The sequence below is a fragment of the Necator americanus genome, chromosome X, assembly GCF_031761385.1.
Source record: "Necator americanus strain Aroian chromosome X, whole genome shotgun sequence".
Lineage (NCBI taxonomy): Eukaryota > Metazoa > Nematoda > Chromadorea > Rhabditida > Ancylostomatidae > Necator > Necator americanus.
The window spans coordinates 14,280,876-14,306,588 of record NC_087376.1 but is presented as its reverse complement, the minus strand read 5'-3'; the positions used below and the strand labels follow the sequence as shown (position 1 = coordinate 14,306,588).

Genomic DNA, 25,713 nt, shown 5'->3' with positions numbered 1-25,713 from the left:
AGCCCAACGGCGTCGGATTGGTGCGCCGGGGCCAGATATCCATAAAATGGGGTGCGATGGTTCCACCGGCGTCGGATTGGTGCGCCGGCGCCAGATATCCATAAAGTGGGTTGCCAGGAGCCCAACGGCGTCGGATTGGTGCGCCGGCGCCAGATATCCATAAAGTGGGTTGCCAGGAGCCCAACGGCGTCGGATTGGTGCGCCGGCGCCAGATATCCATAAAGTGGGTTGCCATGGCCCTTCCACCGCGTCGGATTGGTGCGCCGGCGCCAGATATCCATAAAGTGGGTTGCCAGGAGCCCAACGGCGTCGGATTGGTGCGCCGGCGCCAGATATCCATAAAGTGGGTTGCCAGCAGCCCAACGGCGTCGGATTGGTGCGCCGGCGCCAGATATCCATAAAGTGGGTTGCCAGGAGCCCAACGGCGTCGGATTGGTGCGCCGGCGCCAGATATCCATAAAGTGGGGTGCGATGGTTCCACCGGCGTCGGATTGGTGCGCCGGCGCCAGATATCCATAAAGTGGGGTGCGATGGTTCCACCGGCGTCGGATTGGTGCGCCGGCGCCAGATATCCATAAAGTGGGTTGCCAGGAGCCCAACGGCGTCGGATTGGTGCGCCGGCGCCAGATATCCATAAAGTGGGTTGCCAGGAGCCCAACGGCGTCGGATTGGTGCGCCGGGGCCAGATATCCATAAAGTGGGTTGCCAGCAGCCCAACGGCGTCGGATTGGTGCGCCGGCGCCAGATATCCATAAAGTGGGGTGCGATGGTTCCACCGGCGTCGGATTGGTGCGCCGGCGCCAGATATCCATAAAGTGGGTTGCCAGGAGCCCAACGGCGTCGGATTGGTGCGCCGGCGCCAGATATCCATAAAGTGGGTTGCCAGCAGCCCAACGGCGTCGGATTGGTGCGCCGGCGCCAGATATCCATAAAGTGGGTTGCCAGGAGCCCAACGGCGTCGGATTGGTGCGCCGGCGCCAGATATCCATAAAGTGGGGTGCGATGGTTCCACCGGCGTCGGATTGGTGCGCCGGCGCCAGATATCCATAAAGTGGGTTGCCAGGAGCCCAACGGCGTCGGATTGGTGCGCCGGCGCCAGATATCCATAAAGTGGGTTGCCAGGAGCCCAACGGCGTCGGATTGGTGCGCCGGCGCCAGATATCCATAAAGTGGGTTGCCAGGATCCCAACGGCGTCGGATTGGTGCGCCGGCGCCAGATATCCATAAAGTGGGTTGCCAGGAGCCCAACGGCGTCGGATTGGTGCGCCGGCGCCAGATATCCATAAAGTGGGGTGCGATGGTTCCAACGGCGTCGGATTGGTGCGCCGGCGCCAGATATCCATAAAGTGGGTTGCCAGGAGCCCAACGGCGTCTGATTGGTGCGCCGGGGCCAGATATCCATAAAGTGGGGTGCGATGGTTCCACCGGCGTCGGATTGGTGCGCCGGCGCCAGATATCCATAAAGTGGGTTGCCAGGAGCCCAACGGCGTCGGATTGGTGCGCCGGCGCCAGATATCCATAAAGTGGGTTGCCAGGAGCCCAACGGCGTCGGATTGGTGCGCCGGCGCCAGATATCCATAAAGTGGGTTGCCAGGAGCCCAACGGCGTCGGATTGGTGCGCCGGCGCCAGATATCCATAAAGTGGGTTGCCAGGAGCCCAACGGCGTCGGATTGGTGCGCCGGCGCCAGATATCCATAAAGTGGGTTGCCAGCAGCCCAACGGCGTCGGATTGGTGCGCCGGCGCCAGATATCCATAAAGTGGGTTTGGTTCCACCGGCGTCGGATTGGTGCGCCGGGGCCAGATATCCATAAAGTGGGTTGCCAGCAGCCCAACGGCGTCGGATTGGTGCGCCGGCGCCAGATATCCATAAAGTGGGTTGCCATGATCCCAACGGCGTCGGATTGGTGCGCCGGCGCCAGATATCCATAAAGTGGGTTGCCAGGAGCCCAACGGCGTCGGATTGGTGCGCCGGCGCCAGATATCCATAAAGTGGGGTGCGATGGTTCCACCGGCGTCGGATTGGTGCGCCGGCGCCAGATATCCATAAAGTGGGTTGCCAGGAGCCCAACGGCGTCGGATTGGTGCGCCGGCGCCAGATATCCATAAAGTGGGTTGCCAGGAGCCCAACGGCGTCGGATTGGTGCGCCGGCGCCAGATATCCATAAAGTGGGTTGCCAGGAGCCCAACGGCGTCGGATTGGTGCGCCGGCGCCAGATATCCATAAAGTGGGTTGCCAGGAGCCCAACGGCGTCGGATTGGTGCGCCGGCGCCAGATATCCATAAAGTGGGTTGCCAGGAGCCCAACGGCGTCGGATTGGTGCGCCGGCGCCAGATATCCATAAAGTGGGTTGCGATGGTTCCACCGGCGTCGGATTGGTGCGCCGGCGCCAGATATCCATAAAGTGGGTTGCCAGGAGCCCAACGGCGTCGGATTGGTGCGCCGGCGCCAGATATCCATAAAGTGGGTTGCCAGGAGCCCAACGGCGTCGGATTGGTGCGCCGGCGCCAGATATCCATAAAGTGGGTTGCCAGGAGCCCAACGGCGTCGGATTGGTGCGCCGGCGCCAGATATCCATAAAGTGGGTTGCCATGAGCCCAACGGCGTCGGATTGGTGCGCCGGCGCCAGATATCCATAAAGTGGGTTGCCAGGAGCCCAACGGCGTCGGATTGGTGCGCCGGCGCCAGATATCCATAAAGTGGGTTGCCATGGAGCCCAACGGCGTCGGATTGGTGCGCCGGCGCCAGATATCCATAAAGTGGGTTGCCAGGAGCCCAACGGCGTCGGATTGGTGCGCCGGCGCCAGATATCCATAAAGTGGGTTGCCAGGAGCCCAACGGCGTCGGATTGGTGCGCCGGCGCCAGATATCCATAAAGTGGGTTGCCATGGAGCCCAACGGCGTCGGATTGGTGCGCCGGCGCCAGATATCCATAAAGTGGGTTGCCAGGAGCCCAACGGCGTCGGATTGGTGCGCCGGCGCCAGATATCCATAAAGTGGGGTGCGATGGTTCCACCGGCGTCGGATTGGTGCGCCGGCGCCAGATATCCATAAAGTGGGTTGCCAGGAGCCCAACGGCGTCGGATTGGTGCGCCGGCGCCAGATATCCATAAAGTGGGTTGCCAGGAGCCCAACGGCGTCGGATTGGTGCGCCGGCGCCAGATATCCATAAAGTGGGGTGCGATGGTTCCACCGGCGTCGGATTGGTGCGCCGGCGCCAGATATCCATAAAGTGGGTTGCCAGGAGCCCAACGGCGTCGGATTGGTGCGCCGGCGCCAGATATCCATAAAGTGGGTTGCCAGGAGCCCAACGGCGTCGGATTGGTGCGCCGGCGCCAGATATCCATAAAGTGGGTTGCCAGGAGCCCAACGGCGTCGGATTGGTGCGCCGGCGCCAGATATCCATAAAGTGGGTTGCGATGGTTCCAACGGCGTCGGATTGGTGCGCCGGCGCCAGATATCCATAAAGTGGGTTGCGATGGTTCCAACGGCGTCGGATTGGTGCGCCGGCGCCAGATATCCATAAAGTGGGTTGCCGATGAGCCCAACGGCGTCGGATTGGTGCGCCGGCGCCAGATATCCATAAAGTGGGTTGCCAGGAGCCCAACGGCGTCGGATTGGTGCGCCGGCGCCAGATATCCATAAAGTGGGTTGCCAGGAGCCCAACGGCGTCGGATTGGTGCGCCGGCGCCAGATATCCATAAAGTGGGTTGCCATGGTTCCAACGGCGTCGGATTGGTGCGCCGGCGCCAGATATCCATAAAGTGGGTTGCGATGGTTCCAACGGCGTCGGATTGGTGCGCCGGCGCCAGATATCCATAAAGTGGGTTGCCAGGAGCCCAACGGCGTCGGATTGGTGCGCCGGCGCCAGATATCCATAAAGTGGGTTGCCAGGAGCCCAACGGCGTCGGATTGGTGCGCCGGCGCCAGATATCCATAAAGTGGGTTGCCAGGAGCCCAACGGCGTCGGATTGGTGCGCCGGCGCCAGATATCCATAAAGTGGGTTGCCAGGAGCCCAACGGCGTCGGATTGGTGCGCCGGCGCCAGATATCCATAAAGTGGGTTGCCAGGAGCCCAACGGCGTCGGATTGGTGCGCCGGCGCCAGATATCCATAAAGTGGGTTGCGATGGTTCCACCGGCGTCGGATTGGTGCGCCGGCGCCAGATATCCATAAAGTGGGTTGCCAGGAGCCCAACGGCGTCGGATTGGTGCGCCGGCGCCAGATATCCATAAAGTGGGTTGCCAGGAGCCCAACGGCGTCGGATTGGTGCGCCGGGGCCAGATATCCATAAAGTGGGTTGCCATGAGCCCAACGGCGTCGGATTGGTGCGCCGGCGCCAGATATCCATAAAGTGGGTTGCCAGGAGCCCAACGGCGTCGGATTGGTGCGCCGGCGCCAGATATCCATAAAGTGGGTTGCCAGGAGCCCAACGGCGTCGGATTGGTGCGCCGGCGCCAGATATCCATAAAGTGGGTTGCCAGGAGCCCAACGGCGTCGGATTGGTGCGCCGGCGCCAGATATCCATAAAGTGGGGTGCGATGGTTCCACCGGCGTCGGATTGGTGCGCCGGCGCCAGATATCCATAAAGTGGGTTGCCAGGAGCCCAACGGCGTCGGATTGGTGCGCCGGCGCCAGATATCCATAAAGTGGGTTGCCAGGAGCCCAACGGCGTCGGATTGGTGCGCCGGCGCCAGATATCCATAAAGTGGGGTGCGATGGTTCCACCGGCGTCGGATTGGTGCGCCGGCGCCAGATATCCATAAAGTGGGTTGCCAGGAGCCCAACGGCGTCGGATTGGTGCGCCGGCGCCAGATATCCATAAAGTGGGTTGCCAGGAGCCCAACGGCGTCGGATTGGTGCGCCGGCGCCAGATATCCATAAAGTGGGGTGCGATGGTTCCACCGGCGTCGGATTGGTGCGCCGGCGCCAGATATCCATAAAGTGGGTTGCCAGGAGCCCAACGGCGTCGGATTGGTGCGCCGGCGCCAGATATCCATAAAGTGGGTTGCCAGGAGCCCAACGGCGTCGGATTGGTGCGCCGGCGCCAGATATCCATAAAGTGGGTTGCCAGGAGCCCAACGGCGTCGGATTGGTGCGCCGGGCGCCAGATATCCATAAAGTGGGTTGCCATGAGCCCAACGGCGTCGGATTGGTGCGCCGGCGCCAGATATCCATAAAGTGGGTTGCCAGGAGCCCAACGGCGTCGGATTGGTGCGCCGGCGCCAGATATCCATAAAGTGGGTTGCGACAGCCCAACGGCGTCGGATTGGTGCGCCGGCGCCAGATATCCATAAAGTGGGTTGCCAGGAGCCCAACGGCGTCGGATTGGTGCGCCGGCGCCAGATATCCATAAAGTGGGTTGCCAGGAGCCCAACGGCGTCGGATTGGTGCGCCGGCGCCAGATATCCATAAAAGTGGGGTGCGATGGTTCCACCGGCGTCGGATTGGTGCGCCGGCGCCAGATATCCATAAAGTGGGTTGCCAGGAGCCCAACGGCGTCGGATTGGTGCGCCGGCGCCAGATATCCATAAAGTGGGTTGCCAGGAGCCCAACGGCGTCGGATTGGTGCGCCGGCGCCAGATATCCATAAAGTGGGTTGCGATGGTTCCACCGGCGTCGGATTGGTGCGCCGGCGCCAGATATCCATAAAGTGGGTTGCCAGGAGCCCAACGGCGTCGGATTGGTGCGCCGGCGCCAGATATCCATAAAGTGGGTTGCCAGGAGCCCAACGGCGTCGGATTGGTGCGCCGGCGCCAGATATCCATAAAGTGGGTTGCCAGGAGCCCAACGGCGTCGGATTGGTGCGCCGGCGCCAGATATCCATAAAGTGGGTTGCCAGGAGCCCAACGGCGTCGGATTGGTGCGCCGGCGCCAGATATCCATAAAGTGGGGTGCGATGGTTCCACCGGCGTCGGATTGGTGCGCCGGCGCCAGATATCCATAAAGTGGGTTGCCAGGAGCCCAACGGCGTCGGATTGGTGCGCCGGCGCCAGATATCCATAAAGTGGGTTGCCAGGAGCCCAACGGCGTCGGATTGGTGCGCCGGCGCCAGATATCCATAAAGTGGGTTGCCATCAGCCCAACGGCGTCGGATTGGTGCGCCGGCGCCAGATATCCATAAAGTGGGTTGCCATGAGCCCAACGGCGTCGGATTGGTGCGCCGGCGCCAGATATCCATAAAGTGGGTTGCCAGGAGCCCAACGGCGTCGGATTGGTGCGCCGGCGCCAGATATCCATAAAGTGGGTTGCCAGGAGCCCAACGGCGTCGGATTGGTGCGCCGGCGCCAGATATCCATAAAGTGGGTTGCCATGGGCCCACCGGCGTCGGATTGGTGCGCCGGCGCCAGATATCCATAAAGTTGGTTGCCATGGAGCCCAACGGCGTCGGATTGGTGCGCCGGCGCCAGATATCCATAAAGTGGGTTGCCAGGATGGTCCAACGGCGTCGGATTGGTGCGCCGGCGCCAGATATCCATAAAGTGGGTTGCCAGGAGCCCAACGGCGTCGGATTGGTGCGCCGGCGCCAGATATCCATAAAGTGGGTTGCCAGGAGCCCAACGGCGTCGGATTGGTGCGCCGGCGCCAGATATCCATAAAGTGGGTTGCGATGGTTCCACCGGCGTCGGATTGGTGCGCCGGCGCCAGATATCCATAAAGTGGGTTGCCAGGAGCCCAACGGCGTCGGATTGGTGCGCCGGCGCCAGATATCCATAAAGTGGGTTGCCATGAGCCCAACGGCGTCGGATTGGTGCGCCGGCGCCAGATATCCATAAAGTGGGTTGCCAGGAGCCCAACGGCGTCGGATTGGTGCGCCGGGGCCAGATATCCATAAAGTGGGTTGCCATGAGCCCAACGGCGTCGGATTGGTGCGCCGGGGCCAGATATCCATAAAGTGGGTTGCCAGGAGCCCAACGGCGTCGGATTGGTGCGCCGGCGCCAGATATCCATAAAGTGGGTTGCCAGGAGCCCAACGGCGTCGGATTGGTGCGCCGGCGCCAGATATCCATAAAGTGGGTTGCCAGGAGCCCAACGGCGTCGGATTGGTGCGCCGGGGCCAGATATCCATAAAGTGGGTTGCCAGCTGGCCAACGGCGTCGGATTGGTGCGCCGGCGCCAGATATCCATAAAGTGGGGTGCGATGGTTCCACCGGCGTCGGATTGGTGCGCCGGCGCCAGATATCCATAAAGTGGGTTGCCAGGAGCCCAACGGCGTCGGATTGGTGCGCCGGCGCCAGATATCCATAAAGTGGGTTGCCAGGAGCCCAACGGCGTCGGATTGGTGCGCCGGCGCCAGATATCCATAAAGTGGGTTGCGATGGTTCCACCGGCGTCGGATTGGTGCGCCGGCGCCAGATATCCATAAAGTGGGTTGCCAGGAGCCCAACGGCGTCGGATTGGTGCGCCGGCGCCAGATATCCATAAAGTGGGTTGCCAGGAGCCCAACGGCGTCGGATTGGTGCGCCGGCGCCAGATATCCATAAAGTGGGTTGCGATGGGTCCACCGGCGTCGGATTGGTGCGCCGGCGCCAGATATCCATAAAGTGGGTTGCCAGGAGCCCAACGGCGTCGGATTGGTGCGCCGGCGCCAGATATCCATAAAATGGGGTGCGATGGTTCCACCGGCGTCGGATTGGTGCGCCGGCGCCAGATATCCATAAAGTGGGTTGCCAGGAGCCCAACGGCGTCGGATTGGTGCGCCGGCGCCAGATATCCATAAAGTGGGTTGCCAGGAGCCCAACGGCGTCGGATTGGTGCGCCGGCGCCAGATATCCATAAAGTGGGTTGCCAGGAGCCCAACGGCGTCGGATTGGTGCGCCGGCGCCAGATATCCATAAAGTGGGTTGCCAGGAGCCCAACGGCGTCGGATTGGTGCGCCGGCGCCAGATATCCATAAAGTGGGGTGCGATGGTTCCACCGGCGTCGGATTGGTGCGCCGGCGCCAGATATCCATAAAGTGGGTTGCCAGGAGCCCAACGGCGTCGGATTGGTGCGCCGGCGCCAGATATCCATAAAGTGGGTTGCCAGGAGCCCAACGGCGTCGGATTGGTGCGCCGGCGCCAGATATCCATAAAGTGGGTTGCCATGGGCCCAACGGCGTCGGATTGGTGCGCCGGCGCCAGATATCCATAAAGTGGGTTGCCAGGAGCCCAACGGCGTCGGATTGGTGCGCCGGCGCCAGATATCCATAAAGTGGGTTGCGATGGTTCCACCGGCGTCGGATTGGTGCGCCGGCGCCAGATATCCATAAAGTGGGTTGCCAGGAGCCCAACGGCGTCGGATTGGTGCGCCGGCGCCAGATATCCATAAAGTGGGTTGCCAGGAGCCCAACGGCGTCGGATTGGTGCGCCGGCGCCAGATATCCATAAAGTGGGTTGCCAGGAGCCCAACGGCGTCGGATTGGTGCGCCGGCGCCAGATATCCATAAAGTGGGTTGCCAGGAGCCCAACGGCGTCGGATTGGTGCGCCGGCGCCAGATATCCATAAAGTGGGGTGCGATGGTCCCACCGGCGTCGGATTGGTGCGCCGGCGCCAGATATCCATAAAGTGGGTTGCCACGAGCCCAACGGCGTCGGATTGGTGCGCCGGCGCCAGATATCCATAAAGTGGGTTGCCAGGAGCCCAACGGCGTCGGATTGGTGCGCCGGCGCCAGATATCCATAAAGTGGGTTGCCATGGGCCCAACGGCGTCGGATTGGTGCGCCGGCGCCAGATATCCATAAAGTGGGTTGCCATGGAGCCCAACGGCGTCGGATTGGTGCGCCGGCGCCAGATATCCATAAAGTGGGTTGCCAGGAGCCCAACGGCGTCGGATTGGTGCGCCGGCGCCAGATATCCATAAAGTGGGTTGCCAGGAGCCCAACGGCGTCGGATTGGTGCGCCGGCGCCAGATTTCCATAAAATAGGTTTCGTAGGGTACACCAGAGTCGGATTGGTGCGCCGGCGCCAGATATCCATAAAGTGGGTTGCCAGGAGCCCAACGGCGTCGGATTGGTGCGCCGGCGCCAGATATCCATAAAGTGGGTTGCCAGGAGCCCAACGGCGTCGGATTGGTGCGCCGGCGCCAGATATCCATAAAGTGGGTTGCCAGGAGCCCAACGGCGTCGGATTGGTGCGCCGGGGCCAGATATCCATAAAGTGGGTTGCCAGGAGCCCAACGGCGTCGGATTGGTGCGCCGGCGCCAGATATCCATAAAGTGGGTTGCCAGGAGCCCAACGGCGTCGGATTGGTGCGCCGGCGCCAGATATCCATAAAGTGGGTTGCCAGGAGCCCAACGGCGTCGGATTGGTGCGCCGGCGCCAGATATCCATAAAGTGGGTTGCGATGGTTCCACCGGCGTCGGATTGGTGCGCCGGCGCCAGATATCCATAAAGTGGGTTGCCAGGAGCCCAACGGCGTCGGATTGGTGCGCCGGCGCCAGATATCCATAAAGTGGGTTGCGATGGGTCCAACGGCGTCGGATTGGTGCGCCGGCGCCAGATATCCATAAAGTGGGTTGCCAGGAGCCCAACGGCGTCGGATTGGTGCGCCGGGGCCAGATATCCATAAAATGGGGTGCGATGGTTCCACCGGCGTCGGATTGGTGCGCCGGCGCCAGATATCCATAAAGTGGGTTGCCAGGAGCCCAACGGCGTCGGATTGGTGCGCCGGCGCCAGATATCCATAAAGTGGGTTGCCAGGAGCCCAACGGCGTCGGATTGGTGCGCCGGCGCCAGATATCCATAAAGTGGGTTGCCAGGAGCCCAACGGCGTCGGATTGGTGCGCCGGCGCCAGATATCCATAAAGTGGGTTGCCAGGATGGCCCAACGGCGTCGGATTGGTGCGCCGGCGCCAGATATCCATAAAGTGGGTTGCCAGGAGCCCAACGGCGTCGGATTGGTGCGCCGGCGCCAGATATCCATAAAGTGGGTTGCCATGAGCCCAACGGCGTCGGATTGGTGCGCCGGCGCCAGATATCCATAAAGTGGGTTGCCAGGAGCCCAACGGCGTCTGATTGGTGCGCCGGGGCCAGATATCCATAAAGTGGGTTGCCAGGAGCCCAACGGCGTCGGATTGGTGCGCCGGCGCCAGATATCCATAAAGTGGGTTGCCAGGAGCCCAACGGCGTCGGATTGGTGCGCCGGCGCCAGATATCCATAAAGTGGGTTGCCATGGTGCCAACGGCGTCGGATTGGTGCGCCGGCGCCAGATATCCATAAAGTGGGTTGCCAGGAGCCCAACGGCGTCGGATTGGTGCGCCGGCGCCAGATATCCATAAAGTGGGTTGCCAGGAGCCCAACGGCGTCGGATTGGTGCGCCGGCGCCAGATATCCATAAAGTGGGTTGCGATGGTTCCAACGGCGTCGGATTGGTGCGCCGGCGCCAGATATCCATAAAGTGGGTTGCCAGGAGCCCAACGGCGTCGGATTGGTGCGCCGGCGCCAGATATCCATAAAGTGGGTTGCCAGGAGCCCAACGGCGTCGGATTGGTGCGCCGGCGCCAGATATCCATAAAGTGGGTTGCCGAGGAGCCCAACGGCGTCGGATTGGTGCGCCGGCGCCAGATATCCATAAAGTGGGTTGCCAGGAGCCCAACGGCGTCGGATTGGTGCGCCGGCGCCAGATATCCATAAAGTGGGTTGCCAGGAGCCCAACGGCGTCGGATTGGTGCGCCGGCGCCAGATATCCATAAAGTGGGTTGCCATGGAGCCCAACGGCGTCGGATTGGTGCGCCGGCGCCAGATATCCATAAAGTGGGTTGCCAGGAGCCCAACGGCGTCGGATTGGTGCGCCGGCGCCAGATATCCATAAAGTGGGTTGCCATGAGCCCAACGGCGTCGGATTGGTGCGCCGGCGCCAGATATCCATAAAGTGGGTTGCCAGGAGCCCAACGGCGTCGGATTGGTGCGCCGGCGCCAGATATCCATAAAGTGGGTTGCCAGGAGCCCAACGGCGTCGGATTGGTGCGCCGGCGCCAGATATCCATAAAGTGGGTTGCCAGGAGCCCAACGGCGTCGGATTGGTGCGCCGGGGCCAGATATCCATAAAATGGGGTGCGATGGTTCCACCGGCGTCGGATTGGTGCGCCGGGGCCAGATATCCATAAAGTGGGTTGCCACGAGCCCAACGGCGTCGGATTGGTGCGCCGGCGCCAGATATCCATAAAGTGGGTTGCCAGGAGCCCAACGGCGTCGGATTGGTGCGCCGGCGCCAGATATCCATAAAGTGGGTTGCCAGGAGCCCAACGGCGTCGGATTGGTGCGCCGGCGCCAGATATCCATAAAGTGGGTTGCCAGGAGCCCAACGGCGTCGGATTGGTGCGCCGGGGCCAGATATCCATAAAGTGGGTTGCCAGGAGCCCAACGGCGTCGGATTGGTGCGCCGGCGCCAGATATCCATAAAGTGGGTTGCCAGAGAGCCCAACGGCGTCGGATTGGTGCGCCGGCGCCAGATATCCATAAAGTGGGTTGCCAGGAGCCCAACGGCGTCGGATTGGTGCGCCGGCGCCAGATATCCATAAAGTGGGTTGCCATGGTCCCAACGGCGTCGGATTGGTGCGCCGGCGCCAGATATCCATAAAGTGGGTTGCCAGGAGCCCAACGGCGTCGGATTGGTGCGCCGGCGCCAGATATCCATAAAGTGGGTTGCCAGGAGCCCAACGGCGTCGGATTGGTGCGCCGGCGCCAGATATCCATAAAGTGGGTTGCCATGAGCCCAACGGCGTCGGATTGGTGCGCCGGCGCCAGATATCCATAAAGTGGGTTGCCAGGAGCCCAACGGCGTCGGATTGGTGCGCCGGCGCCAGATATCCATAAAGTGGGTTGCCAGGAGCCCAACGGCGTCGGATTGGTGCGCCGGCGCCAGATATCCATAAAGTGGGTTGCCACGAGCCCAACGGCGTCGGATTGGTGCGCCGGCGCCAGATATCCATAAAGTGGGTTGCCAGGAGCCCAACGGCGTCGGATTGGTGCGCCGGCGCCAGATTTCCATAAAATGGGTTGCGATGGTTCCACCGGCGTCGGATTGGTGCGCCGGCGCCAGATATCCATAAAGTGGGTTGCCATGAGCCCAACGGCGTCGGATTGGTGCGCCGGCGCCAGATATCCATAAAGTGGGTTGCCAGGAGCCCAACGGCGTCGGATTGGTGCGCCGGCGCCAGATATCCATAAAGTGGGTTGCCAGGAGCCCAACGGCGTCGGATTGGTGCGCCGGCGCCAGATATCCATAAAGTGGGTTGCCAGGAGCCCAACGGCGTCGGATTGGTGCGCCGGCGCCAGATATCCATAAAGTGGGTTGCCAGCAGCCCAACGGCGTCGGATTGGTGCGCCGGCGCCAGATATCCATAAAGTGGGTTGCCAGGAGCCCAACGGCGTCGGATTGGTGCGCCGGCGCCAGATATCCATAAAGTGGGTTGCCAGGGGCCCAACGGCGTCGGATTGGTGCGCCGGCGCCAGATATCCATAAAGTGGGTTGCCACGAGCCCAACGGCGTCGGATTGGTGCGCCGGCGCCAGATATCCATAAAGTGGGTTGCCAGGAGCCCAACGGCGTCTGATTGGTGCGCCGGGGCCAGATATCCATAAAGTGGGGTGCGATGGTTCCACCGGCGTCGGATTGGTGCGCCGGCGCCAGATATCCATAAAGTGGGTTGCCAGGAGCCCAACGGCGTCGGATTGGTGCGCCGGCGCCAGATATCCATAAAGTGGGTTGCCAGGAGCCCAACGGCGTCGGATTGGTGCGCCGGCGCCAGATATCCATAAAGTGGGTTGCCAGGAGCCCAACGGCGTCGGATTGGTGCGCCGGCGCCAGATATCCATAAAGTGGGTTGCCATGAGCCCAACGGCGTCGGATTGGTGCGCCGGGGCCAGATATCCATAAAGTGGGTTGCCACGAGCCCAACGGCGTCGGATTGGTGCGCCGGCGCCAGATATCCATAAAGTGGGTTGCCAGGAGCCCAACGGCGTCGGATTGGTGCGCCGGCGCCAGATATCCATAAAGTGGGTTGCCAGGAGCCCAACGGCGTCGGATTGGTGCGCCGGCGCCAGATATCCATAAAGTGGGTTGCCACGAGCCCAACGGCGTCGGATTGGTGCGCCGGGGCCAGATATCCATAAAGTGGGTTGCCATGAGCCCAACGGCGTCGGATTGGTGCGCCGGCGCCAGATATCCATAAAGTGGGTTGCCAGGAGCCCAACGGCGTCGGATTGGTGCGCCGGCGCCAGATATCCATAAAGTGGGTTGCCAGGAGCCCAACGGCGTCGGATTGGTGCGCCGGCGCCAGATATCCATAAAGTGGGTTGCCAGGAGCCCAACGGCGTCGGATTGGTGCGCCGGCGCCAGATATCCATAAAGTGGGTTGCCACGAGCCCAACGGCGTCGGATTGGTGCGCCGGCGCCAGATATCCATAAAGTGGGTTGCCACGAGCCCAACGGCGTCGAATTGGTGCGCGGGGGCCAGATATCCATAAAATGAGGTGCGATGGTTCCAACGGCGTCGTATTGGTGCGCCGGCGCCAGATATCCATAAAGTGGGTTGCCACGAGCCCAACGGCGTCGGATTGGTGCGCCGGCGCCAGATATCCATAAAGTGGGTTGCCAGGAGCCCAACGGCGTCGGATTGGTGCGCCGGCGCCAGATATCCATAAAGTGGGTTGCCACGAGCCCAACGGCGTCGGATTGGTGCGCCGGCGCCAGATATCCATAAAGTGGGTTGCCACGAGCCCAACGGCGTCGGATTGGTGCGCCGGCGCCAGATATCCATAAAGTGGGGTGCGATGGTTCCACCGGCGTCGGATTGGTGCGCCGGCGCCAGATATCCATAAAGTGGGTTGCCAGGAGCCCAACGGCGTCGGATTGGTGCGCCGGCGCCAGATATCCATAAAGTGGGTTGCCAGGAGCCCAACGGCGTCGGATTGGTGCGCCGGCGCCAGATATCCATAAAGTGGGTTGCCATGAGCCCAACGGCGTCGGATTGGTGCGCCGGCGCCAGATATCCATAAAGTGGGTTGCCAGGAGCCCAACGGCGTCGGATTGGTGCGCCGGGGCCAGATATCCATAAAATGGGGTGCGATGGTTCCACCGGCGTCGGATTGGTGCGCCGGCGCCAGATATCCATAAAGTGGGTTGCCAGGAGCCCAACGGCGTCGGATTGGTGCGCCGGCGCCAGATATCCATAAAATGGGTTGCGATGGTTCCAACGGCGTCGGATTGGTGCGCCGGCGCCAGATATCCATAAAGTGGGTTGCCACGAGCCCAACGGCGTCGGATTGGTGCGCCGGCGCCAGATATCCATAAAGTGGGTTGCCATGAGCCCAACGGCGTCGGATTGGTGCGCCGGCGCCAGATATCCATAAAGTGGGTTGCCATGAGCCCAACGGCGTCGGATTGGTGCGCCGGCGCCAGATATCCATAAAGTGGGTTGCCATGAGCCCAACGGCGTCGGATTGGTGCGCCGGCGCCAGATATCCATAAAGTGGGTTGCCAGGAGCCCAACGGCGTCGGATTGGTGCGCCGGCGCCAGATATCCATAAAGTGGGTTGCCAGGAGCCCAACGGCGTCGGATTGGTGCGCCGGCGCCAGATATCCATAAAGTGGGTTGCCAGGAGCCCAACGGCGTCGGATTGGTGCGCCGGGGCCAGATATCCATAAAGTGGGTTGCCATGAGCCCAACGGCGTCGGATTGGTGCGCCGGCGCCAGATATCCATAAAGTGGGTTGCCACGAGCCCAACGGCGTCGGATTGGTGCGCCGGCGCCAGATATCCATAAAGTGGGTTGCCATGAGCCCAACGGCGTCGGATTGGTGCGCCGGGGCCAGATATCCATAAAGTGGGTTGCCGAGGAGCCCAACGGCGTCGTATTGGTGCGCCGGCGCCAGATATCCATAAAGTGGGTTGCCACGAGCCCAACGGCGTCGGATTGCCGCGCCAGGACCAGATATCCATAAAATGGGTTGCGATGGTTCCAACGGCGTCGGATTGGTGCGCCGGCGCCAGATATCCATAAAGTGGGTTGCCACGAGCCCAACGGCGTCGGATTGGTGCGCCGGCGCCAGATATCCATAAAGTGGGTTGCCAGGAGCCCAACGGCGTCGGATTGGTGCGCCGGCGCCAGATATCCATAAAGTGGGTTGCCAGGAGCCCAACGGCGTCGGATTGGTGCGCCGGCGCCAGATATCCATAAAGTGGGTTGCCAGGAGCCCAACGGCGTCGGATTGGTGCGCCGGCGCCAGATATCCATAAAGTGGGTTGCCACGAGCCCAACGGCGTCGGATTGGTGCGCCGGGGCCAGATATCCATAAAATGGGTTGCCATGAGTCCAACGGCGTCGGATTGGTGCGCCGGCGCCAGATATCCATAAAGTGGGTTGCCAGGAGCCCAACGGCGTCGGATTGGTGCGCCGGCGCCAGATATCCATAAAGTGGGTTGCCAGGAGCCCAACGGCGTCGGATTGGTGCGCCGGCGCCAGATATCCATAAAGTGGGTTGCCAGGAGCCCAACGGCGTCGGATTGGTGCGCCGGCGCCAGATATCCATAAAGTGGGTTGCCAGGAGCCCAACGGCGTCGGATTGGTGCGCCGGCGCCAGATATCCATAAAGTGGGGTGCGATGGTTCCACCGGCGTCGGATTGGTGCGCCGGCGCCAGATATCCATAAAGTGGGTTGCCAGGAGCCCAACGGCGTCGGATTGGTGCGCCGGGGCCAGATATCCATAAAGTGGGGTGCGATGGTTCCAACGGCGTCGGATTGGTGCGCCGGCGCCAGATATCCATAAAGTGGGTTGCCAGGAGCCCAACGGCGTCGGATTGGTGCGCCGGCGCCAGATATCCATAAAGTGGGTTGCCAGGAGCCCAACGGCGTCGGATTGGTGCGCCGGCGCCAGATATCCATAAAGTGGGTTGCCACGAGCCCAACGGCGTCGGATTGGTGCGCCGGCGCCAGATATCCATAAAGTGGGTTGCCAGGAGCCCAACGGCGTCGGATTGGTGCGCCGGCGCCAGATATCCATAAAGTGGGTTGCGATGGTTCCACCGGCGTCGGATTGGTGCGCCGGCGCCAGATATCCATAAAGTGGGTTGCCAGGAGCCCAACGGCGTCGGATTGGTGCGCCGGCGCCAGATATCCATAAAGTGGGTTGCCAGGAGCCCAACGGCGTCGGATTGGTGCGCCGGCGCCAGATATCCATAAAGTGGGTTGCCAGCAGCCCAACGGCGTCGGATTGGTGCGCCGGCGCCAGATTTCCATAAAATAGGTTTCGTAGGGTACACCAGGGTCGGATTGGTGCGCCGGCGCCAGATATCCATAAAGTGGGTTGCCAGGAGCCCAACGGCGTCGGATTGGTGCGCCGGCGCCAGATATCCATAAAGTGGGTTGCCAGGAGCCCAACGGCGTCGGATTGGTGCGCCGGCGCCAGATTTCCATAAAATAGGTTTCGTAGGGTACAACGGAGTCGGATTGGTGCGCCGGCGCCAGATATCCATAAAGTGGGTTGCCATGAGCCCAACGGCGTCGGATTGGTGCGCCGGCGCCAGATATCCATAAAGTGGGTTGCCAGGAGCCCAACGGCGTCGGATTGGTGCGCCGGCGCCAGATATCCATAAAGTGGGTTGCCAGGAGCCCAACGGCGTCGGATTGGTGCGCCGGCGCCAGATATCCATAAAGTGGGTTGCCATGAGCCCAACGGCGTCGGATTGGTGCGCCGGCGCCAGATATCCATAAAGTGGGTTGCCAGGAGCCCAACGGCGTCGGATTGGTGCGCCGGCGCCAGATATCCATAAAGTGGGTTGCCATGAGCCCAACGGCGTCGGATTGGTGCGCCGGCGCCAGATATCCATAAAGTGGGTTGCCAGGAGCCCAACGGCGTCGGATTGGTGCGCCGGCGCCAGATATCCATAAAGTGGGTTGCCATGGTTCCAACGGCGTCGGATTGGTGCGCCGGCGCCAGATATCCATAAAGTGGGTTGCCAGGAGCCCAACGGCGTCGGATTGGTGCGCCGGCGCCAGATATCCATAAAGTGGGTTGCCATGGAGCCCAACGGCGTCGGATTGGTGCGCCGGCGCCAGATATCCATAAAGTGGGTTGCCATGAGCCCAACGGCGTCGGATTGGTGCGCCGGCGCCAGATATCCATAAAGTGGGTTGCCAGGAGCCCAACGGCGTCGGATTGGTGCGCCGGGGCCAGATATCCATAAAATGGGTTGCCATGGTTCCAACGGCGTCGGATTGGTGCGCCGGCGCCAGATATCCATAAAGTGGGTTGCCACGATGGCCCAACGGCGTCGGATTGGTGCGCCGGCGCCAGATATCCATAAAGTGGGTTGCCATGAGCCCAACGGCGTCGGATTGGTGCGCCGGCGCCAGATATCCATAAAGTGGGTTGCCAGGAGCCCAACGGCGTCGGATTGGTGCGCCGGCGCCAGATATCCATAAAGTGGGTTGCCATGAGCCCAACGGCGTCGGATTGGTGCGCCGGCGCCAGATATCCATAAAGTGGGTTGCCAGGAGCCCAACGGCGTCGGATTGGTGCGCCGGGGCCAGATATCCATAAAGTGGGTTGCCAGGAGCCCAACGGCGTCGGATTGGTGCGCCGGCGCCAGATATCCATAAAGTGGGTTGCCATGGTCCCACCGGCGTCGGATTGGTGCGCCGGCGCCAGATATCCATAAAGTGGGTTGCCACGAGCCCAACGGCGTCGGATTGGTGCGCCGGGGCCAGATATCCATAAAATGGGGTGCGATGGTTCCAACGGCGTCGGATTGGTGCGCCGGCGCCAGATATCCATAAAGTGGGTTGCCAGGAGCCCAACGGCGTCGGATTGGTGCGCCGGCGCCAGATATCCATAAAGTGGGTTGCCGATGAGCCCAACGGCGTCGGATTGGTGCGCCGGGGCCAGATATCCATAAAGTGGGTTGCCAGGAGCCCAACGGCGTCGGATTGGTGCGCCGGCGCCAGATATCCATAAAGTGGGTTGCCAGGAGCCCAACGGCGTCGGATTGGTGCGCCGGCGCCAGATATCCATAAAGTGGGTTGCCAGGAGCCCAACGGCGTCGGATTGGTGCGCCGGCGCCAGATATCCATAAAGTGGGTTGCCAGGAGCCCAACGGCGTCGGATTGGTGCGCCGGCGCCAGATATCCATAAAGTGGGTTGCCAGGAGCCCAACGGCGTCGGATTGGTGCGCCGGCGCCAGATATCCATAAAGTGGGTTGCCAGGAGCCCAACGGCGTCGGATTGGTGCGCCGGCGCCAGATATCCATAAAGTGGGTTGCCAGGAGCCCAACGGCGTCGGATTGGTGCGCCGGCGCCAGATATCCATAAAGTGGGTTGCCAGGAGCCCAACGGCGTCGGATTGGTGCGCCGGCGCCAGATATCCATAAAGTGGGTTGCCATGGAGCCCAACGGCGTCGGATTGGTGCGCCGGCGCCAGATATCCATAAAGTGGGTTGCCATGGAGCCCAACGGCGTCGGATTGGTGCGCCGGCGCCAGATATCCATAAAGTGGGTTGCCAGGAGCCCAACGGCGTCGGATTGGTGCGCCGGCGCCAGATATCCATAAAGTGGGTTGCCAGGAGCCCAACGGCGTCGGATTGGTGCGCCGGCGCCAGATATCCATAAAGTGGGGTGCGATGGTTCCACCGGCGTCGGATTGGTGCGCCGGCGCCAGATATCCATAAAGTGGGTTGCCAGGAGCCCAACGGCGTCGGATTGGTGCGCCGGGGCCAGATATCCATAAAGTGGGTTGCCAGGAGCCCAACGGCGTCGGATTGGTGCGCCGGCGCCAGATATCCATAAAGTGGGTTGCCATGGAGCCCAACGGCGTCGGATTGGTGCGCCGGCGCCAGATATCCATAAAGTGGGTTGCCAGGAGCCCAACGGCGTCGGATTGGTGCGCCGGCGCCAGATATCCATAAAGTGGGTTGCCATGGAGCCCAACGGCGTCGGATTGGTGCGCCGGCGCCAGATATCCATAAAGTGGGTTGCCATGAGCCCAACGGCGTCGGATTGGTGCGCCGGCGCCAGATATCCATAAAGTGGGTTGCCAGGAGCCCAACGGCGTCGGATTGGTGCGCCGGCGCCAGATATCCATAAAGTGGGTTGCCAGGAGCCCAACGGCGTCGGATTGGTGCGCCGGCGCCAGATATCCATAAAGTGGGTTGCCAGGAGCCCAACGGCGTCGGATTGGTGCGCCGGCGCCAGATATCCATAAAATGGGGTGCGATGGTTCCACCGGCGTCGGATTGGTGCGCCGGCGCCAGATATCCATAAAGTGGGTTGCCAGGAGCCCAACGGCGTCGGATTGGTGCGCCGGCGCCAGATATCCATAAAGTGGGTTGCCAGGAGCCCAACGGCGTCGGATTGGTGCGCCGGCGCCAGATATCCATAAAGTGGGTTGCCATGGAGCCCAACGGCGTCGGATTGGTGCGCCGGCGCCAGATATCCATAAAGTGGGTTGCCAGGAGCCCAACGGCGTCGGATTGGTGCGCCGGCGCCAGATATCCATAAAGTGGGTTGCCAGGAGCCCAACGGCGTCGGATTGGTGCGCCGGCGCCAGATATCCATAAAGTGGGTTGCCAGGAGCCCAACGGCGTCGGATTGGTGCGCCGGCGCCAGATATCCATAAAGTGGGTTGCCAGGAGCCCAACGGCGTCGGATTGGTGCGCCGGCGCCAGATATCCATAAAGTGGGTTGCCATGAGCCCAACGGCGTCGGATTGGTGCGCCGGCGCCAGATATCCATAAAGTGGGTTGCCAGGAGCCCAACGGCGTCGGATTGGTGCGCCGGCGCCAGATATCCATAAAGTGGGTTGCCAGGAGCCCAACGGCGTCGGATTGGTGCGCCGGCGCCAGATATCCATAAAGTGGGTTGCCAGGAGCCCAACGGCGTCGGATTGGTGCGCCGGCGCCAGATATCCATAAAGTGGGTTGCCAGGAGTCCAACGGCGTCGGATTGGTGCGCCGGCGCCAGATATCCATAAAGTGGGTTGCCAGGAGCCCAACGGCGTCGGATTGGTGCGCCGGCGCCAGATATCCATAAAGTGGGTTGCGATGGTTCCAACGGCGTCGGATTGGTGCGCCGGCGCCAGATATCCATAAAGTGGGTTGCCAGGAGCCCAACGGCGTCGGATTGGTGCGCCGGCGCCAGATATCCATAAAATGGGTTGCCAGGAGTACAACGGCGTCGGATTGGTGCGCCGGCGCCAGATATCCATAAAGTGGGTTGCCAGGAGCCCAACGGCGTCGGATTGGTGCGCCGGCGCCAGATATCCATAAAGTGGGTTGCCAGGGGTCCAACGGCGTCGGATTGGTGCGCCGGCGCCAGATATCCATAAAGTGGGTTGCCAGGAGCCCAACGGCGTCGGATTGGTGCGCCGGCGCCAGATATCCATAAAGTGGGTTGCCAGGAGCCCAACGGCGTCGGATTGGTGCGCCGGCGCCAGATATCCATAAAGTGGGTTGCCAGGAGCCCAACGGCGTCGGATTGGTGCGCCGGCGCCAGATATCCATAAAGTGGGTTGCCAGGAGCCCAACGGCGTCGGATTGGTGCGCCGGCGCCAGATATCCATAAAGTGGGTTGCCAGGAGCCCAACGGCGTCGGATTGGTGCGCCGGGGCCAGATATCCATAAAGTGGGTTGCCAGCAGCCCAACGGCGTCGGATTGGTGCGCCGGCGCCAGATTTCCATAAAATAGGTTTCGTAGGGTACACCAGAGTCGGATTGGTGCGCCGGCGCCAGATATCCATAAAGTGGGTTGCCAGGAGCCCAACGGCGTCGGATTGGTGCGCCGGCGCCAGATATCCATAAAGTGGGTTGCCATGAGCCCAACGGCGTCGGATTGGTGCGCCGGGGCCAGATATCCATAAAGTGGGTTGCCAGGAGCCCAACGGCGTCGGATTGGTGCGCCGGCGCCAGATATCCATAAAGTGGGTTGCCAGGAGCCCAACGGCGTCGGATTGGTGCGCCGGCGCCAGATATCCATAAAGTGGGTTGCCATGGTTCCACCGGCGTCGGATTGGTGCGCCGGCGCCAGATATCCATAAAGTGGGTTGCCAGGAGCCCAACGGCGTCGGATTGGTGCGCCGGCGCCAGATATCCATAAAGTGGGTTGCCAGGAGCCCAACGGCGTCGGATTGGTGCGCCGGCGCCAGATATCCATAAAGTGGGTTGCCAGGAGCCCAACGGCGTCGGATTGGTGCGCCGGCGCCAGATATCCATAAAGTGGGTTGCCATGGAGCCCAACGGCGTCGGATTGGTGCGCCGGCGCCAGATATCCATAAAGTGGGTTGCGATGGGCCCAACGGCGTCGGATTGGTGCGCCGGCGCCAGATTTCCATAAAGTGGGTTGCCACGAGCCCAACGGCGTCGGATTGGTGCGCCGGCGCCAGATATCCATAAAGTGGGTTGCCAGCAGCCCAACGGCGTCGGATTGGTGAGCGGAGGCCAGATATCCATAAAGAGAGTTGCCACGAGCCCAACGGCGTCGTATTGGTGCGCCGGCGCCAGATATCCATAAAGTGGGTTGCCACGAGCCCAACGGCGTCGGATTGGTGCGCCGGCGCCAGATATCCATAAAGTGGGTTGCCAGGAGCCCAACGGCGTCGGATTGGTGCGCCGGCGCCAGATATCCATAAAGTGGGTTGCCAGGAGCCCAACGGCGTCGGATTGGTGCGCCGGCGCCAGATATCCATAAAGTGGGTTGCCAGGGTCCCAACGGCGTCGGATTGGTGCGCCGGCGCCAGATATCCATAAAGTGGGTTGCCATGGAGCCCAACGGCGTCGGATTGGTGCGCCGGCGCCAGATATCCATAAAGTGGGTTGCCAGGAGCCCAACGGCGTCGGATTGGTGCGCCGGCGCCAGATATCCATAAAGTGGGTTGCCATGGGTCCAACGGCGTCGGATTGGTGCGCCGGCGCCAGATATCCATAAAGTGGGTTGCCAGGAGCCCAACGGCGTCGGATTGGTGCGCCGGCGCCAGATATCCATAAAGTGGGTTGCCAGCAGCCCAACGGCGTCGGATTGGTGCGCCGGGGCCAGATATCCATAAAGTGGGTTGCCAGGAGCCCAACGGCGTCGGATTGGTGCGCCGGCGCCAGATATCCATAAAGTGGGTTGCCATGAGCCCAACGGCGTCGGATTGGTGCGCCGGCGCCAGATATCCATAAAGTGGGTTGCGATGGTTCCACCGGCGTCGGATTGGTGCGCCGGCGCCAGATATCCATAAAGTGGGTTGCCATGGAGTCCAACGGCGTCGGATTGGTGCGCCGGCGCCAGATATCCATAAAGTGGGTTGCCATGGGTCCAACGGCGTCGGATTGGTGCGCCGGCGCCAGATATCCATAAAGTGGGTTGCCAGGAGCCCAACGGCGTCGGATTGGTGCGCCGGCGCCAGATATCCATAAAGTGGGTTGCCAGGAGCCCAACGGCGTCGGATTGGTGCGCCGGCGCCAGATATCCATAAAGTGGGTTGCCAGCAGTCCAGCGGCGTCGGATTGGTGCGCCGGCGCCAGATATCCATAAAGTGGGTTGCCAGGAGCTCCAACGGCGTCGGATTGGTGCGCCGGGGCCAGATATCCATAAAGTGGGTTGCCAGGGTTCCAACGGCGTCGGATTGGTGCGCCGGCGCCAGATATCCATAAAGTGGGTTGCCAGGAGCCCAACGGCGTCGGATTGGTGCGCCGGCGCCAGATATCCATAAAATGGGGTGCGATGGTTCCACCGGCGTCGGATTGGTGCGCCGGCGCCAGATATCCATAAAGTGGGTTGCCAGGAGCCCAACGGCGTCGGATTGGTGCGCCGGCGCCAGATATCCATAAAGTGGGTTGCCAGGAGCCCAACGGCGTCGGATTGGTGCGCCGGCGCCAGATATCCATAAAGTGGGGTGCCATGGTTCCACCGGCGTCGGATTGGTGCGCCGGCGCCAGATATCCATAAAGTGGGTTGCCAGGAGCCCAACGGCGTCGGATTGGTGCGCCGGCGCCAGATATCCATAAAGTGGGTTGCCAGGAGCCCAACGGCGTCGGATTGGTGCGCCGGCGCCAGATATCCATAAAGTGGGTTGCCAGGAGCCCAACGGCGTCGGATTGGTGCGCCGGCGCCAGATATCCATAAAGTGGGTTGCCATAAAGTGGGAGCCCAACGGCGTCGGATTGGTGCGCCGGCGCCAGATATCCATAAAGTGGGTTGCCAGGAGCCCAACGGCGTCGGATTGGTGCGCCGGCGCCAGATATCCATAAATTGGGTTGTCGGCCATTCACGAGCCCAACGGCGTCGGATTGGTGCGCCGGCGCCAGATATCCATAAAGTGGGTTGCCAGGAGCCCAACGGCGTCGGATTGGTGCGCCGGCGCCAGATATCCATAAAGTGGGTTGCCAGGAGCCCAACGGCGTCGGATTGGTGCGCCGGCGCCAGATATCCATAAAGTGGGTTGCCATGAGCCCAACGGCGTCGGATTGGTGCGCCGGCGCCAGATATCCATAAAGTGGGTTGCCACGAGCCCAACGGCGTCGGATTGGTGCGCCGGGCGCCAGATATCCATAAAGTGGGTTGCCAGAGCCCAACGGCGTCATGGTTCCACCGGCGTCGGATTGCTGCGCCGGCGCCAGATATCCATAAAGTGGGGTGCGATGGTTCCACCGGCGTCGGATTGGTGCGCCGGCGCCAGATATCCATAAAGTGGGTTGCCAGGAGCCCAACGGCGTCGGATTGGTGCGCCGGGGCCAGATATCCATAAAGTGGGTTGCCACCAGCCCAACGGCGTCGGATTGGTGCGCCGGGGCCAGATATCCATAAAGTGGGTTGCCAGGAGCCCAACGGCGTCGGATTGGTGCGCCGGCGCCAGATATCCATAAAGTGGGGTGCCATGGGTCCAACGGCGTCGGATTGGTGCGCCGGCGCCAGATATCCATAAAGTGGGTTGCCAGGAGCCCAACGGCGTCGGATTGGTGCGCCGGCGCCAGATATCCATAAAGTGGGTTGCCAGGAGCCCAACGGCGTCGGATTGGTGCGCCGGCGCCAGATATCCATAAAGTGGGTTGCCAGGAGCCCAACGGCGTCGGATTGGTGCGCCGGCGCCAGATATCCATAAAGTGGGTTGCCAGGAGCCCAACGGCGTCGGATTGGTGCGCCGGCGCCAGATTTCCATAAAATAGGTTTCGTAGGGTACACCAGAGTCGGATTGGTGCGCCGGCGCCAGATATCCATAAAGTGGGGTGCGATGGTTCCACCGGCGTCGGATTGGTGCGCCGGCACCAGATATCCATAAAGTGGGTTGCCAGGAGCCCAACGGCGTCTGATTGGTGCGCCGGGGCCAGATATCCATAAAGTGGGTTGCCAGGAGCCCAACGGCGTCGGATTGGTGCGCCGGCGCCAGATATCCATAAAGTGGGGTGCGATGGTTCCACCGGCGTCGGATTGGTGCGCCGGCGCCAGATATCCATAAAGTGGGTTGCCAGGGAGCCCAACGGCGTCGGATTGGTGCGCCGGCGCCAGATATCCATAAAGTGGGTTGCCAGGAGCCCAACGGCGTCGGATTGGTGCGCCGGCGCCAGATATCCATAAAGTGGGTTGCCATGAGCCCACCGGCGTCGGATTGGTGCGCCGGCGCCAGATATCCATAAAGTGGGTTGCCATGGTTCCACCGGCGTCGGATTGGTGCGCCGGCGCCAGATATCCATAAAGTGGGTTGCCATGGTTCCCCAACGGCGTCGGATTGGTGCGCCGGCGCCAGATATCCATAAAGTGGGTTGCCAGGAGCCCAACGGCGTCGGATTGGTGCGCCGGCGCCAGATATCCATAAAGTGGGGTGCGATGGGCCCACCGGCGTCGGATTGGTGCGCCGACGCCAGATATCCATAAAGTGGGGTGTGATGGTTCCACCGGCGTCGGATTGGTGCGCCGGCGCCAGATATCCATAAAGTGGGTTGCCATGAGCCCAACGGCGTCGGATTGGTGCGCCGGCGCCAGATATCCATAAAGTGGGTTGCCATGGGTCCAACGGCGTCGGATTGGTGCGCCGGCGCCAGATATCCATAAAGTGGGTTGCCACGAGCCCAACGGCGTCGGATTGGTGCGCCGGCGCCAGATATCCATAAATTGGGTTGCCATGAGCCCAACGGCGTCGGATTGGTGCGCCGGCGCCAGATATCCATAAAAGTGGGTTGCCATGAGCCCAACGGCGTCGGATTGGTGCGCCGGCGCCAGATATCCATAAAGTGGGTTGCCATGGAGCCCAACGGCGTCGGATTGGTGCGCCGGGGCCAGATATCCATAAAGTGGGTTGCGATGGTTCCAACGGCGTCGGATTGGTGCGCCGGCGCCAGATATCCATAAAGTGGGTTGCCAGGAGCCCAACGGCGTCGGATTGGTGCGCCGGGGCCAGATATCCATAAAATGGGTTGCGATGGTTCCAACGGCGTCGGATTGGTGCGCCGGCGCCAGATATCCATAAAATGGGGTGGGATGGTTCCACCGGCGTCGGATTGGTGCGCCGGCGCCAGATATCCATAAAGTGGGTTGCCCGATGGTTCCAACGGCGTCGGATTGGTGCGCCGGCGCCAGATATCCATAAAGTGGGTTGCCATGTGTCCAACGGCGTCGGATTGGTGCGCCGGGGCCAGATATCCATAAAGTGGGTTGCCAGGAGCCCAACGGCGTCGGATTGGTGCGCCGGGGCCAGATATCCATAAAATGGGGTGCGATGGTTCCACCGGCGTCGGATTGGTGCGCCGGCGCCAGATTTCCAT

The 25,713-nt window shown here is 62.0% G+C and overlaps 1 protein-coding gene across 2 annotated transcripts in view; it reads right to left on the bottom strand.

Annotated features, from left to right (window-relative positions):
* RB195_023047 (uncharacterized protein) overlaps nt 1-25,713 on the bottom strand; it is a gene marked incomplete at both ends in the record, with an annotated part of 51,588 nt that extends 25,875 nt beyond the window's left edge. Inside the window, 2 exons of one of the 2 annotated variants that reach the window (XM_064210350.1) lie at nt 9-12,532; nt 12,586-25,713. In XM_064210350.1, coding sequence (XP_064066230.1) covers nt 9-12,532; nt 12,586-25,713 — 25,652 coding nt within the window. Of the gene's footprint in view, nt 1-8 lie in introns of both variants that reach the window. The other variant, XM_064210349.1, reaches the window with a different exon arrangement.